Genomic DNA, 15,729 nt, shown 5'->3' on the forward strand with positions numbered 1-15,729 from the left:
TTCTTTTTTCTTCTTCTTCTTCTTTTTACCTCTCCTTTTTCTTCCTGCCCCGCATCCTTCTTTCCCCGGAGCACCCCGCGCCGTCTATGGCTCAAGGGTGGTGTTCGTTCTCCATGCGGGGAAGTGTGGTGTTGTCGACATAGCTGTGTTTGTTTCCGCTCCCCAATTAGCCAATCTTGTCTACATTGACGCTCTTCTTCTCTCCAAGGCCTCCCAACCCAAGCGACCTATCATGTATTCGAATGGCCCGCGACTCTCTCGCAAACCATGTTCAGTGGACTGGTCTCCGTTCCAACTTACTCTCTCCGCAATTAGCATCGGCCGGGAGCTGCTTGATTCCCGTCACGTTGTCGCCAACTCGGAACTGATTCCCCCTCTTTCCAAAAATTCAAAGCCATCTCTCCCTCCGTTCTCGTCTCCCTCCGCTAGTGCCAGTTTCTCCGCGCGACTCCGTTTTGACTTGACTGGATGGGTCACGTTGTCGATGGGTCCCGAAATGCTCACACGTATCCGTAGACTGGATCGGTACCTGGCCGCCGTCGCTTGACCCATGTATTCAGACCTGCTTGCTGTCTGTATGCGCTCTTCCCCACACCCAAGCCATGGATGAATATACCGGGCTCCCTTTTAGCCTGAATGCAATAGTCCCATCACCTCTACCGGGCTTGGGATGATGGGGTGGGAATCGACCCGGCCTGGCTTGCGGGAGGCTTTCCTGTTCCTGGTGAGTTCCGCAGATCTGGAAACCACAGCCGCCGTGATGCGCATGGTGAGGTGCTTGTCTTTCTTATAAGCCAGCTGCCCCCGCCCTCTAACCCTCCCATGATCCGAAGTGTTAAAGCAAGTGCTTCTCCCCCTGGTTGTTCTCGCCAGCAGCACCTCATTCCACCAGTAGCAAAACCATGTGGAAGCTTCTTTTCCTTGCCTCCCTCGGCCTCGTGGCCGCCGAGGACGGTCTCGACGGTTGGTTGCGTTACGCCAGACTACCAGACTGCAAGTCCGCCGGCGCCACCGATTCCCTGCCCTCCGTCGTCGTCGGTCTCAATGCCACGAAGAACGGCCCAATCTCCTCTGCCCTGTCCGAGTTGACAAAGGGCTACGAGGGCATTTTCGGCAAGGAGCTCTCTGTCGGCGAGGACGCCTGCACTGGCTCTTCTGTCGTCGTTGCTACTGTGGGAGACTACATAGCAGCCTGTGGAGGCGACGATGTCGTGACCGACCTCGTTGAGGATGGTTTCTGGTTGAGTGTCAAAGGTGACGGTGTCAGGATTCTGGGCCAGAATGAGAGGGGTGCTCTCTACGGTGCCTTCGAGTATCTGAGCTTGTTGGCGCAGGGCAACTTTACCGAGACTACCTACGCAACCAACCCTTCTGCCCCCATTCGATGGGCAAACCAATGGGATAACATGGACGGCACAGGTACTCACGGAAGCATTGAGCGCGGTGTAAGCCATCTGCTCTCTTTCTCTCTCAAATACACCCTTGGCGAAATACACGTCTGACTTGACCAGTACGGAGGTGTCTCCATCTTCTTCGAGAACCTCAAAGTCGTCACCGACATGACCCGCGTCTCCCAGTACGGCCGTCTGCTGGCCTCAGCCCGCCTCAACGGAATCATTGTCAACAATGTCAACGCCAACCCCATCCTTCTCTCACCGGAGAACATGGACGGGCTGAAGAGAATCGCCGACGCCTTCCGGCCCTGGGGTGTTCAGGTCGGCATCTCCCTCAACTTCGCCTCGCCCCAGACCTACGGCAAGCTGCCCACGTTCGACCCCCTCGACGACACCGTCATTGCCTGGTGGGGCAACATCACGGATGAGCTCTACGCTCGTATCCCCGACATGGCGGGATACCTCGTCAAGGCCAATTCCGAAGGCCAACCGGGGCCCCTGACATACAACCGTACTCTTGCCGACGGCGCCAACCTCTTTGCCAGAGAATTGAAGAACCATGGCTCCAAGAAGGGCATCGTCATGTTCAGGGCTTTTGTCTATGACCACCTCACTCTGAACCAGTCCGACTGGCACGCCGATCGCGCCAATGCCCAGGTCGAGTTCTTCAAGCACCTCGACGGCCAGTTTGACGACAACGTCATCGTCCAGATCAAGTACGGCGCCATTGACTTCCAGGTCCGGGAGCCTGTATCGCCCCTGTTCGCCAACCTCAAGGAGACCAACATGGCCATTGAACTGCAGATTTCCCAGGAGTACCTTGGCCAGCAGGACCATTTGGTCTACCTGCCGCCTCTCTGGAAGACCATACTTGACTTTGACCTGCGAATTGATGGCCAGCCTTCCCCCGTTCGCAATGTCCTGTCCGGAAAGCGTCACAACAGGCCGCTTGGTGGCTACGCTGGGGTAATCAACGTCGGCGCCAACTCGACCTGGCTCGGAAGCCATCTCGCCATGTCGAACCTCTACGCCTACGGCAGACTGGCGTGGAACCCCACCGATGACGTCGTCGCCATCGTCCAAGACTGGTCACGTCTGACCTTTGGCCTCAACCGCAAGGTCGTCGATACCATCACCAACATGTCCATGGAGAGTTGGCCCGCCTACGAGAACTATAGCGGCAACCTTGGCATCCAGACATTGACCGACATTCTCTACGCCCACTACGGTCCCAGGTAAGCGTTCCTCTCACCCCTTTCCCACGCCGCTCGGCAGAATCTAACCTCAAGCGCAGCCCGAGGAGCCAGGACGGCAATAGCTGGGGTCAGTGGACCCGTGCCGACGGCGACAGCATCGGCATGGACCGCACCGTGAAGAACGGCACCGGCAATGCAGGACACTACCCTCCAGAGGTGGCGGCCATGTACGAGGAGATTGAGACGACCCCCGACGACCTCCTCCTCTGGTTCCACCACGTGCCCTACACGCACGTGCTAAAGAGCGGCAAGACCGTCATCCAGCACTTCTACGACGCGCACTATGAAGGGTCGGCGACGGCCCAGACTTTCGTGCCGCAGTGGGAGTCCCTCAAAGGCCTCGTCGACGAGGAGCGCTACGAGCACGTGCTCTTCAAGCTGCAGTACCAGGCCGGCCACTCGCTCGTCTGGCGCGACTCCATCAACAACTTTTACTGGAACAAGTCGGGCATCCCCGACGAGGCGGGCCGCGTGGGCCACTACAAGTACCGCATTGAGGCCGAGCACATGGACCTCGAGGGGTACAGGATTGTCGACGTCGACCCCTTCGAGGCGGCGTCCGGGTACAAGGCCATCGTGACGAGCTCCAACACGACCGCGGGAACGGCCTCGGCCGTCGTCGCTTTCGAGACGGGCACATACACCCTGGCCATCAACTATTTTGACGTCATCCGCGGCAAGTGCTCTTACGTCGCGTACATCAACGACGAGGTCGTCGGCCGGTGGAGGGGAAACAGCGAGGAGAAGCTGGGCCACTGGCCGTCCGAGTTCTTGGACGGTCACTCGGCCATCCGCGTCAACTTTCCCGGTGTCAAAGTCACCAAGGGTGACAGGTTGAAAATTGTCGGGACACCCGATGGCCCCGAGGTGGCGCCCCTGGACTATGTCAGCTTCTTGCCCGATGGTATCATTGATTAAGGCGTGGTTTTCCTGTATGGTGCATCGTAAGCAGGTAGACATCGTTTCTTGTAGTTGAAAATGAGAAATGCACAAACCGAGCCATGGCACACTCGACCTCAAGAAGTGAGATACGCTCTACCTGCGGGCTGCCTGAAGCGGAGCGTGGTGTTGAGAGTGAGTTTGGTTGTGGTTGCGGTTGATGTTGTGTAGCAAACCCCACATTTCGTCCGACTGCATCCCAGATTTTGAGTCTCACTTACTTTTTTCCAACCATGCCAACTCTCGCATTACAACCCTTCAGCTCGCCCGGATGGAGTCACCTGCCTAAAGAAAAACCAAAAAAAATACTCAAGTAAACTGACAGGAGGCCCTACTTCCTGCGCAAGTGAAGCCAGAGAGCCGGAAGTCGCATCGGTTCGGAAGGGAATAAAACGAACTTGCCGGCCTCTCACACACTCGTCTCTCGCAAGTTCGCTCCTCTCGCATACAAACAGAACATACCAAAGACTGACAACGTTCCCCCAGAGCCCGCCATGCTACCCACACCAGACACTTCCCACGTCCCCTTCGAGCGGGTCTATGAGCCGGCGGAGGACTCGTATCTCCTCCTGGACACCCTCTCCGCTCCCTCGGAGACCCAATTCCTCACCTCGCGCTTCGGCGCCACCACCCCTCCCTCGTCCTCGTCGCCTTCGCCGACCCCTGCAGCGCCCCTCGTTGTCGAGATCGGCACCGGCTCCGGCGTCGTGGTGGCCTTCATCACCGCCCACGCCCTCACCCTCTTCGGCACCCCCCACGTCCTGACCTCGGGCGTCGACCTCAACGGGCACGCCTGCAAGGCCACAAATTCCACCGTCCTCCGCGCGCGTGCCGAGAACCCGGCCACCTCGTCGCAATCATGGCTCGGCGCCGCCATGGGCGACCTCACGGCACCGCTGAAGGAGGGCAGCGTCGACGTGCTGGTCTTCAACCCACCTTACGTCCCCTCACCTGAGCTTCCCGCGCAGACGTCCGGCGCGCTGGTCGCGGACGGCGAGAGGAAGACGACCTTTGACGAGGACTCGTACCTGCTCTCGTTGTCGTATGCTGGCGGGCAGGACGGAATGGAGACGACGGACCGGCTCATCGAGGCGCTGCCAGGGGTCCTGTCGCAGAGGGGGTGTGCGTACATCCTGCTCTGTGCGCAGAACAGGCCGGAGGAGGTCAAGGCCCGCATCGAGCGGCTTGGGGGGGGATGGAGGGCCATCACGGTGGGGGAGAGCGGTAAGAAGGCCGGATGGGAGAAGTTGCAAATCGTCAGGGTGTGGAGAGATGGGCAGCATGCGCCGTAGCTTTGGAAACGTGAGTTTGATTACAGCCTTTCTCATCTGGACGGCTTCTATCCACATCCATACATGCAAAGCAGAGAAGAAGAGGAGGAAGAAAATATTGTGAATAGTTGTGACACCCATCGCCGACACTGCCGCAGGGTAGAGTGCTCTTTATACTCGAATTGTGTTCTTGATTTCCATACCTCACCCCAACGCCTAAAGAGCATCTGGTTCGTCTTGATGCGCAAGGTACTTTTTTGTAACAAGCCCAAGGCCCAAATGTGAAAGTGATTGCGGGTTTCGTCATATCTGGGGGCCGCAATAACATCCCCCTCCCCACCCCGGCATCTTCAACCATCGGCATTCTCGTCTTCCCCAAGGCGTCATACCATATTCCTTGGCGTCCATCGAACCTCGCTGGTGTCGGCCTCGGCAAATGACAATTCCTACTCGAAAGATAGCCCCTGGCTGGCTTAACCCCGTCCGCGACCGCGACCGCGACCGCCGCCCCTTCCCCTTCCTCTGGGGCCGCCTCTGCCGCCGCGCCCGCCGGTACCGCGGTCTGCCTCCTTGCGCGCCTTGTTCTTGGGTTTCGGCGCGTCGTCGATGAGTAGGGTGTCTAGCGGCAGCGAGTCGGGCAGGATAAAGTATCGGATCGTCGAGCCGCGAATGTTCATCGTGTCAAGCGAGACGGCGTCCTGGCCCTTGGGCGTCATCTTAACAGTGCGCAGTGCTGTGTTCATCTGCGGCGAGACCGATGTGATGGTGCCGTGGACGATGGTGCCTGTTTATTGCGAACGCGTCAGTCAACTCTTCCACGAGTGGTGCATCTTTGCGCCAGAATGCGCTGTTTGAAGACAGTGAAAGGAATGGTGGCAAGCTACTGACCATTTTTGAGCTCGATTGTCACCGTCTCGTTCGCGCACTTCATCAAAAATCTGGTTGTTGGTATTAGTCTCGTTTGGCCTCATCCTGCAGCGGGCTTACGACGGAAGAGCTCAGCACCCGGACTGAGAATGATGGGAAAACATAAAGATGAGGTACATACCTAACGAGCTTCATGTTGGCGGCGGCGGCGTTCGTTCGTCGCGCGTGTCGTTCGTGGAAGTATAAAAACAGCTGTTTGCGAGATGTCGCTCCTCGAACGTAAACCTGGTCGACGAGGCCACAGGAGGCTGAAGCTTCGGAAAAGTTCCTATCCCGTATCTGATGAGTGGAGCCGTAGCCTGGAGTTGCCGACCTTCAGCCACAATCAGTGCATGCCACGTGACCTTCCCCAAAAAGCCTCTCTCCCAAGTACATTTGCTCTGTGCAGTGATCAAGTGATCGTCCGGAGTGGAAAATTGTGTTGGAGGCGAAGCAGGAACGGAAGTCGCGACGCAAAGGACAAATCTGCTAAAGTCATATGTTGGGAGGTCTTCGCGGATTAGTTAAGGCCTAAACACCTGTCACAGATTAGTCAATAATCCCTATAGACTTAGAGCCTGTTATGCTTTCTTAGTCTTGAGGCGCCTCCCAGCTTAGCAGCTAGACAGCCAGTCAGCCAGCAAGAGAGCAGCCTGACGGCAGGAGGGCAGCCTTCCGAAGGCCTGCCTACCTATGGCCGTGGTGGAGGAGGGGGCAATTTCGCTCCGGCAGTTTAGCTGGAGGGCTTTCACACTATTCCCTCAGCTTTCGCAGTCTCTTGTGTCTGCTGTCCGAAGACTCAGGAATTTGGCCAACACAAAAGCAGCATCTCGGGTTAGAGTCTTTTCTTCCAATCATGGGAATTGCGCATTAAAGAGCAAACATTATCTAAGAACACAGACTTCATCCTCCCATCAGTCCTTCGTTAACATGCTCATACAGCTGCTGTCAACCGTGGTGCATCACGAACCTCTCCACTACGGTACCCCAACTCGGAAGCTCCCATTCGTTCCTGGCTGCCCGAACTTGTGAGCTCGCGACTTGAATGTGTAAGCTGTTGATGGTGTCCACGGATATCTCCGCTCCATCTTCTCCGACAACGCGGACTCGGAGGTTCTCCTCAAGGTAAGGCTCGGTCTCCTTGGGATCAAGCCCGGAGATGACTTCTGCCAACACCAAATGCATTAAAGCAGACGTCAAAGGAACAGTCCCCGATACATGGTTACCCGAACCCATGTTTTTCATTGCGAATACTGGCATCGATCCCACCAAGTTTGGTGCAGCAAGCCAGGAAGTTGTGTCTTCGGGCACTTCGCCAAGAAAGAAATGAACGGTAAACGAGCCGTTCAGCGCCCCATTCTGGACGTGTACGTTGGCAACCCATTCGGTGTACATGGTGGCTTTCGTAACTACTTTGGAAACGAAGTCTACGTCGTGGGAAAAATCCATCACCTTCTTGCTGGAAATCGTCCCTTTTCTAACCTGGTCACGGGCGCCCGGATCACTTCCTGTCGCCGTTCTCCTTCTCTTCCGGGCTGGGTTAGAGGAGCTGGATGGCCCATAGAGCCGGTTGATGGTTGCTATGAGCCGTGCCTGGTTCTCGGCCAGGTTACTCCCTGGGCTGGAGCTAGTCTCGGCGTACGAGTACCCAAAGGCCGAGGTGTCCCTTGCCATTGCTGAATTCCAGAAAGTGCCGTTGACGTCTGCATAGAATGGCTTGAGTTCTGTAAACGCGTCTTGGGCGTATCCTGGCGGCATCGTGAAAGAGTGTTCCACGGCGACTTGAGCGGACACCCAAGACATTGGGTACAGGACTTGCCACATCGCCACAATTCTGTCCGCCATAGTATGGTGCAGAAAGAAGACAGGATCGAACGCCGAGTATTGTATATAGAAGAGATGGCCGCGGTTGCCAACCAGAACATGCATGGCGTCGTGGAGTGACTCAATGGAGTCGTATTGAGACTGATTTGTTGCTATCCCCCAGTACTTGTTGCTGAAGGGTCCATAGTCCTTATAGTTCGATAAGAGCGTGTAGAGACGTTGCTGAAGCGCTGGTCTGGCATGCTCGACTGCGTGCGCAATGCTCTGGTTGTTTGATGTCTCGAAGGGCGCTCGCATCGTCTCTGTCCAACGCGGAAACTTGTGCTATCAGTGGTCACGCCCTCATACCGGCTGATGTTGTAACTCACATCGCCTTCGGAAAAGACTTCTGGGTCAAGTGGCCGGAATTTGTAACTATGCAGCGGGTTCGCGATGAACTGCCATCCTCTGGGGCCGTACACTTGGATCCCCGGCTCTGCGAACTCCGATAAGTAGACCATCTCTCCGGGTGGCGGCGGCGTGGCCCAGTCCCAGTACGGAATGCGGAAGTCAATTGCAGCGTTTTGGTAAAAGGAACGTTCAGTGGGATCTGGGAACCATGAGGCGATCAGCTGAACGAGCCGATAGAGAACTTGCTGCCATGGTGTCAACGTCTTCATCTTCAACGCGTGGGCTCAACAAGTGGAGGGGGGTAATGGGACGGTTTGTCTAACCTCGTACAGAGCAAGGTATGGTCGGTGCCATGATGGAAACAAGATGGACATGTGTGTGCAATAGCCTCTGTCCTCGCCTCCTGGGATGCCTGGGACCCCATTCCAGGGTACGAAGGGAACACCGTGAATGCCTACCAGATATCAAAAGTCTGCTCATGTGTATTAGATTAGGAGACCCACCTGCTATTTGGTACCAGGATAGCTCATCTTTCTGATCTGTGTACTGTAGCATGCTAGACGCGAGGATGAAAAGGTTCCATTTGAACGGGTTCTGCTTCATCTGCCTGATCTCTTGCCGAATAGGAATGGTTTTGTTAACGGAAGGAAGCTTAGCAACAACAATTCGTTGTTGGGCCTGGCGTTTGGCTAGTTTCCCTGCGTCGAAGCCATAATCGTAGGTCGATGAATACGGCGAGGCCGACCCGGTTATGGCGAGGAGGAGCAGGGACAGAAGCAGGCCGATGGAAGACATCATCGCCATGCGACTCGGGTTGCAGTCTCACGAAACGGAGAACAACACGTGTGAGGAAAAGGGCTAAAACGAAATGCAGAGTTGGGGCAGGGTAATAATGGAAAGAGGAGAGTGGTGGAAGGCAGGTAGGTGTTCAAGTTGACCAGCCGTCTCGGAGTTACAGAAAAAAGACTGATGATGATGAAACCGGGTCATACGAGGAAGACCGAGTTCTTCTTGATAAAAATCTTGGAACTCTTCTGATCTCGACTCGTGGTAAATCGGGTATCGCAAGGTGTGGCGGCGGTGAGTAGAGGATTTTGATATGGAGAAGACCAAAAAGGCGGCAGTGGTGTGAAGACGGATGTTTGTAGAGTGGCAGCGGTCGAGGGTCGTTCAAACAGACGGCAAACAAAAAGAAAGGTGCGTGGCACGCCGCATGGTCATGATGTGAGGCAAGCGACCTGCCCGTAATCGTTTCTTGACAGTGTGAGCAGCAAGCCTCCAGCTGAAAAGGGAACCAGATGGCGCCAAAATATACAAAGCCTCAAAAAACAGTAACACTGATCGAGTCTGGTTCCTGCGGGTGTGGGAAAGTAGCATGGAGCATGGCCACGCCTTCCGTAACCAAGCACCCAACTCGCCTTCCTTCTCCGGTAAACATCGTTTGCCCTGGCCCAACAGCATTCCCGCTTGAGCGGAAGAGACAAGAAGGTCGAAGGCTGTGGCTTCAATCAAGAAGACCGCGCAACGTCCCACACAAGGTCTTTTGAAGCATTTGCGAACAGAGATTATACGGTGTCTTCAACTGGAAGACGTAGAGCGAAAAGGTAACGTCTCCCTGTTTCAACTTCAGACATCCTGGCTGACTTTTCTTCGCGAGAGGATTCCCAAGATGCGAGTGACGGCATATTTCCGCCGTACATATAGTAACATGGGAAAACATCATATGGAACGGCTCTCGTTGAGGGCTTCCTCCGCTCGTCTGAACAGCCTCGGCAAACTGGGAATCTCAGATGAGGGATGCTGAAATCAGGAGGGCAAGACGATGTACTTTCAGACCTGGACCATTGGGCTATCAACCGATGGCCAAGCCCCAAACATCACGGATGCCGACGTTGTTCGTACGACGCCAGGGAACATGAGTGTTTGTTGGACTCGGTCACCTGCATGACACAAACAACACTGGATTTGGTTGTGGCCAGTCGGGCATGCAGACGCTACGCTATCCTGATGTCATTTATATACTCGATTCTTATTGCCGTTTACCAATCCCTTCGGCCTTCGGCCCCAGGCGTTGGAGACGAAGTCAAGATCCGAGGCACGTTCCGCACAAACATAGAAAGACTTTGATCAAGTCGACTCTATCTATCACACCAGGAAGCTGGCAGGCACCAAATGTTTACCCATATTTGCATGGTACATCATCATGGAATTACAAGGTAGCCTCTAACTTTTCTCTGCCAAACGCCTTGCGTCTACGGTAATGATGACATGGGCTTCAAGGGGCCCTTACGAGGCGCATCGCGAGAGTCGATGCGATACTTCAGCTTGACACCCATAGCCGCCAATTCTACATCCAAAAACTTGAGTGCACCCGGAACGACGACAAGCGTGGTGTTCTCGCCTCCAACCCACTGGTTGCCCTGTCCATCCTCCCAAATCTCCCCCTCTACCTTGGCGGCGCTCTCCGCGTCGCCGGCATCGAGCTGGGTTGCGCAGTTTCTGCAGCGGACTGTCGTTACCTGCTTCTTCTTACCCACAAAAGGCGAGACCGTCGGCTGAACCGAGAGGAACGAGCCACAGGTTCGGCAGATCCAGGATCGTGTGTAATCGGAGCAGTTGAGCAGACGATCCTGCAGCAGGAAGGCCGTGCCGTGAGCAAGCAGCGCATCACGCTCCATTTCACCCACACGGATACCACCACCGCGCTTTCTACCTTTGATGGGTTGCCCAGTCGTAGGGACAACTGGTCCAGTCGTTCGCACCTGGTACTTGTCGTTGACCATGTGACGCAGACGCTGATAGTAAACAACGCCGACGTAAATGTCAGCCGCCAGTTCTTCACCAGTGATACCGGAGTACATGGGCTCGTTGCCGTGGTAATTGTATCCAGCCTTCATCAGCTGGTGGCCAAAGTAGTCGGCAGCAGTGTTCTCTTCATTGAACTTGAACGGCGTCGAATCTTGCGCCAATCCATGAAGAGCTCCTGCCTTTCCAGCAAGTGACTCGACGAACATGCCGATGGTCATACGGGACGGAAAAGCGTGAGGGTTGATGATAACATCGGGCTGCATGCCGGACTCAGAGAATGGCATGTCGACGGCCGGCCACTTCTGTGAGGCAACACCCTTCTGTCCGTGACGGGAAGAGAACTTGTCACCAATGACGGGCGATCGAGGAACTCTGAGCTTGATGGAGATCGTCTGGGCAGGTTCGTTACCCGTCTCACTGCCAATCACACGCACCTCCTCGACGAAAGCCGTCTCGGATTCCTTGTACTTCTCGTAGTGCGTCTGGCCGTCGAGGTTGATGAGTTTGCCGCTGTAGTCGGCTGATACCGTGTGCCACGCGCAGAGGACATCTCCTTCCTGGACCAGTCGGCCAACATAGGGCAGACCGTCCTCGTCGAGCTGACCGCGATAGTGCCCCTTGACAAAGCCGCCAGGGGCAAAGCCAAACAGCTTGGAAATGTTCTTGACGGCTCGGGTCCTTGACTCGTCCTTGAGAGTGATCTTCTTTGTCTTGTAAATGGTACCGTGTCCGAATCCTCTCTCGTGCGCCGACTTATTCAGGATCATGGCGTCGTCCATGTCGTAACCGGTGTACGAGATAACCGCCACAACAGCGTTAAACCCGTTGGGGAAGTTGTCGAATCCGTAGGTGTTGTGCAGAGGCGATCGGACAACGGGCGTCTGGCCGCTCTGCAAGCGGTACATCTTGTTGTCTGTTCGATACCGCAGGGCAGTTGCCGGTGTTCCCATAGTTTGCTTACCCATCTGACACTGGTACATGTTTCTGGGGGACTGGTTGAAGTCTGAGAACGGTGTCATGTTGGCCAGAATGGAAAGCATATTCGTGGGTGTGACCTCCACGTGGGTTGACTCTCCGGACACAATCTCGTTCTCCACGACGGCAATGGACATGTAAGGCTGCTCGTGAGGACCAACGAAATCCTCCTTGTCAAGGGGAAGATATTTGACGGGTCTGACCATACGCGCCGGGGCAGACGCCAGATAGATACCAGGGTAAGATCCGCCGTTGGAAGGAGGGACATATCCAACCTCGAGTTGCAAAGGTACACCGTGAGTGCCCTCAACCTTCCAGTAGCGGAGAGTATCTGCAATTCTAAGAGACTCGCGAGGTGTGCAGAAGCCAACGATTCTGCCGTCAAGCATGACGACGACGCTCTCATCCGTTGCGGCGGAAGACGTCTCCACGGCACCTAACTCCGCAACGAGACCGGGAATCTTGGATGCATCGACGGCTTCCGTCATGATTTTGCACTTGTGGGCCAGATGGTTTAGCAAACCACAGGGAGAACCATCAGGAGTGTGTACCGGGCACATGAAGCCCCAGGACTCGGGCAGAAGCTTTCTGACTGTCGTCGTCTTCAGCTCGGCGAAAAAGGCACCTCTGTGGATCATTCGAAAATGACTAAGGAAACGAAGGAAATTGAGCTTTTCCGCAACAACCGTAAAACCGGCAGTTTGCTGCAGGTCAAGACCAGATGGACTGGTAAGGTTACCAGTGGAGAGAAAGTATTCCAGTCCGTTTCCGATGTTCTCGTTGGCGTGCCTGAAGATGTTGGCAGGGAACTCCTTGGCAAAGTCCTGTGATGTGAAGGGCGTAGCAGGATGTTTTCTGGTCCATTCTCGCAATGATAGACGGACAGCAGTGGTCAGGAACTCTTCCAAGCGCTCCTTCAAAATCATACCGTAGAGAAAACCGCCCAGAAGTACCTCCTGGTTCTGGACGGCATCAGGGTTGTCGACTGAGCAATCGCCAGCCACAAGAGCATACAGCTTCCTGATCATGAAAAGAAGCATCCGGAACTTGTCGTTATCCTCCTTTTCGGTGACATTAATGTTGCCAAGGTGGACAAGAACGATCTTGCGCAGGAACTCTGTACCAACATCGTAATTGGACATGGTGTCTGGCACGCCCAACACCACGCGGAACTTCTCACCGAGGTAGGCTCTTGTCTCGGTTTTGCTGTACAGACCATAAGACTTGTATGTCCGGAGAAGCAGCTCAACACGATCCGTCAAGAAGGTGTTCTTGGCCGACTTGGATCCAGACAGACCGATAAGACCCTCAAAGATTTCGCGGTCGTTTGTCTCCACCAGCGCCTTCAGGATCATCATGACCGGCACAAGATACTCATTCTTTCTCCAGGAGAAGCGGAAAGTCATGTTGCCGTCGCTTAAGTAGTGCAAGACGTTGGTCTGAGATGTCTCATCGGGTCGAACGGATCGGAGAATGATACCGTAGGGGGTGTAGCCTTGGCCACGATTTTGAAAACTTGGTCGGTTGATCGCCATGGGGAAGTTTCTGCGGTTGACTTGCAGCATCCGAATAATTTTTTCGATACCGTTAACGATGAAATAGCCGCCAAGTTCCTCGGATTCCTCTTTTCTCTGTACCAACTGCGCTGGCGAGTTGCCCTCCAGGTGGCATCTGTTGGACTGCGGATACAATATCAGCTTCACATGCGCTGGCTCGAAGCGCGCAATGCCATCCAATTGCTTACCTTGACCATGATGGGCACTTGACCAAGCTCTCGAACGAATTCCTTGGGATCGCCATTGTTGATTCTGTACTCGAAGGTAGCAGAAAGTCTTCCTCGGTACGTGCAGTGGCGCTCTCTGCATTCGGCAGGCAAGATTTCGCGATTCCTGGCAAACTTGTTGGAGGGGGGCAGCTGGGACTTCTGTAGTGACACGCCCTTGATGCGAATGGACAGGCGGTTCTTGCCTTCGAGGCCAGCCCTGTCATCGCCGTCGAGGTAGGTCTTGGTGCCGATATCCTCTAGGCCACGAGCGAGGAGGCTCTTGCCGTCGGTTCTGAACAGGGCATTGAACGAGTCGATGTGAGGGCTGACGGCCTCTTGGAGGGCAGGGTAGGCTGTATGATCTTTTGGGGGGTTGCGAAAAAGGTTCTCACGGCGGAGGGTGTTGTACTGGTGATCCCACTCGGTATTGGTCGCCGAAGGGGCCATGTTCGCTCTCTTGCTCACCTGCGACTAGAACTGTTAGTTGGACGTCAGGTTGCCCAAGTTGGGTACGGCACCATACCAGACGCTATGTCATACGGGTGCAGCCTTCGGATAGGGATTGGCTTTCTGCGCAAGACGAAGGCGACGGAGGCAAGGTGAACCTGAACCGAAATGTCTTCCTACACCGGAATTGCTGGGCCGGAGAAGAGAAGATGCGATAGTCGGTCCCGGTGAAAACAAAAAAAATATTATGGAGCGCTGGATCGCTGAATCGTTGGAGCGGGAAAATTTCGAGCTGGCCAATCACGACGGGAGCTCGGTGAGAAATGCGGTCGTTATCTACACAGTGTGTTCACTGTATGTTATCGGATTTACGGGGCCTTTTTTTGAACAGACGAAGCACAGTCAAGCAGTCCACCAACCAGCGACACCGAGCCGACCCACCTACCGCCGTTTACTGAGTTCACCGGTGTTAGACAGAGTTGGTATTCATACAAGACATGCTGCCTGTTCTGGGTTATGATACCACTGGTCCATTACCCCTAATCTGGCACGTTGTTTCTGTTGATTTTGAGTGACCCGCCGCTATTGCTCGGGGTGACCTGGCCCCTTACAGCTGGGAATGAAGGACGGTACTCGACATGTCAACGCTCTGCAGCTTTTGGGCAAAGTGAGGGACTCTGATAACCCATCCGACTAGTTGAAAGTCGTGTGGTTTCGATGAACTTTTGCAATTCAATAAAGACGAGCTTACACGGATGATTCGGTATTGAACTAGCAAAGCCCGAGCATGTTCAGATAGCCCAGCCAAACCCCACCGAGATAGTGGTTATCGGAAGGCATTTCTGCGGAATGAGGTTTGAAGGCACGAACTGCGAAGTATCTATGCATGTAAGGTCTTCATGCATGAAGTAATTATGTTGCATCTGCGTTAGCGGCTTCCCTCCATCATCATCATCATCATCATTAATCAGTCAATCAATCAACCAAGGAGGTCTAGGGACGCAACTGGCAAAACTAGAAACCAATCTTGGCCTGTACCATGAGCCAACGGCGACTACTTGTTAGCAGATGTCACAGTGAGCAACTGGCGACTTGCAGCCCAACCTGTACTTGCTGGGGCCTAATAAGTCAAGCCAACCCCAGGTACAGAGTACCAAGGCGGCTTTTATACTCTGATGTGCATGCCACTCCAAGCCCGGGGTACGCACCCACTCATTCGGGAGGTACATTCAGCAGGCGCCGGGGAAGGAGGACGGAGGTGGTGGTGGATTTGGCAGCGTGCTGGTCAACCCCTGCCTGGCGCATAACACATGCTGCCACCTCTCTTTACTGCCCGGTCTCTGTCACTCTCACCGTGAAGTGACTGGTTGAGGAAGGCCCAGGTCGGTCTGGTTGCTCGTCCCGGTTCCGCCTGCTTCGCCCAGTGCTTACTTTGTTTCTTTCCCTTTGATTCAAGGGGATGATCTTCCTTAAGGAACCTAAGCCTCGACTCGGTTCTGTTCCCCATATCTCACTCTACCTACCTTACCTAACCTAACCTTAGATAGGTACCTACCTACTTGAGAGACACCTGCACCTCGGACACCACACCTTGCCTGCCTGAACCCTCAGCCTGCCTTGCCCCGACTATGCTAAATACTCGCGTCCTGCCCTTTCCAACAAAGGTTGGGTTTTCATTTCGTTTACCCTGGCCGCATTTCCCCGAGCAACTTCAAGCCCCCCATTGTTGGGTTTCCGGGCGTGGTCAAACCTTC

At 54.8% G+C, this 15,729-nt stretch overlaps 5 protein-coding genes across 5 annotated transcripts; 2 read left to right on the plus strand and 3 right to left on the minus strand.

Moving 5' to 3' along the window:
• Positions 1–902: 902 nt before the first annotated feature.
• CH63R_01090 (Alpha-glucuronidase) lies at positions 903–3,568 on the plus strand (the record flags this gene model as incomplete). The annotated part of the gene is made up of 3 exons (XM_018296065.1): positions 903–1,445; positions 1,512–2,629; positions 2,689–3,568. 3 exons carry the CDS (start codon positions 903–905, stop codon positions 3,566–3,568), a joined length of 2,541 nt encoding a protein of 846 aa, XP_018164427.1.
• A 515-nt stretch (positions 3,569–4,083) lies between these two features.
• Positions 4,084–4,881, plus strand: CH63R_01091 (N-glutamine methyltransferase mtq2; the record flags this gene model as incomplete). The annotated part of the gene is made up of 1 exon (XM_018296066.1): positions 4,084–4,881. One exon carries the CDS (start codon positions 4,084–4,086, stop codon positions 4,879–4,881), a length of 798 nt encoding a protein of 265 aa, XP_018164428.1.
• Positions 4,882–5,333: 452 nt separating this feature from the next.
• CH63R_01092 (Small nuclear ribonucleoprotein Sm D1) lies at positions 5,334–5,922 on the minus strand (the record flags this gene model as incomplete). The annotated part of the gene is made up of 3 exons (XM_018296067.1): positions 5,334–5,644; positions 5,749–5,798; positions 5,909–5,922. 3 exons carry the CDS (start codon positions 5,920–5,922, stop codon positions 5,334–5,336), a joined length of 375 nt encoding a protein of 124 aa, XP_018164429.1.
• Positions 5,923–6,714: 792 nt separating this feature from the next.
• CH63R_01093 (Tyrosinase) lies at positions 6,715–8,775 on the minus strand (the record flags this gene model as incomplete). The annotated part of the gene is made up of 4 exons (XM_018296068.1): positions 6,715–7,908; positions 7,959–8,249; positions 8,304–8,434; positions 8,484–8,775. The coding sequence occupies 4 exons, from the start codon at positions 8,773–8,775 to the stop codon at positions 6,715–6,717; spliced, it is 1,908 nt and encodes a 635-aa protein (XP_018164430.1).
• A 1,457-nt stretch (positions 8,776–10,232) lies between these two features.
• CH63R_01094 (DNA-directed RNA polymerase) lies at positions 10,233–13,975 on the minus strand (the record flags this gene model as incomplete). Its single annotated transcript, XM_018296069.1, has 2 exons — positions 10,233–13,442; positions 13,508–13,975. 2 exons carry the CDS (start codon positions 13,973–13,975, stop codon positions 10,233–10,235), a joined length of 3,678 nt encoding a protein of 1,225 aa, XP_018164431.1.
• Between the last annotated feature and the right edge of the window lie 1,754 nt (positions 13,976–15,729).

This window comes from Colletotrichum higginsianum, chromosome 1, assembly GCF_001672515.1.
Source record: "Colletotrichum higginsianum IMI 349063 chromosome 1, whole genome shotgun sequence".
Classification (NCBI taxonomy): domain Eukaryota; kingdom Fungi; phylum Ascomycota; class Sordariomycetes; order Glomerellales; family Glomerellaceae; genus Colletotrichum; species Colletotrichum higginsianum.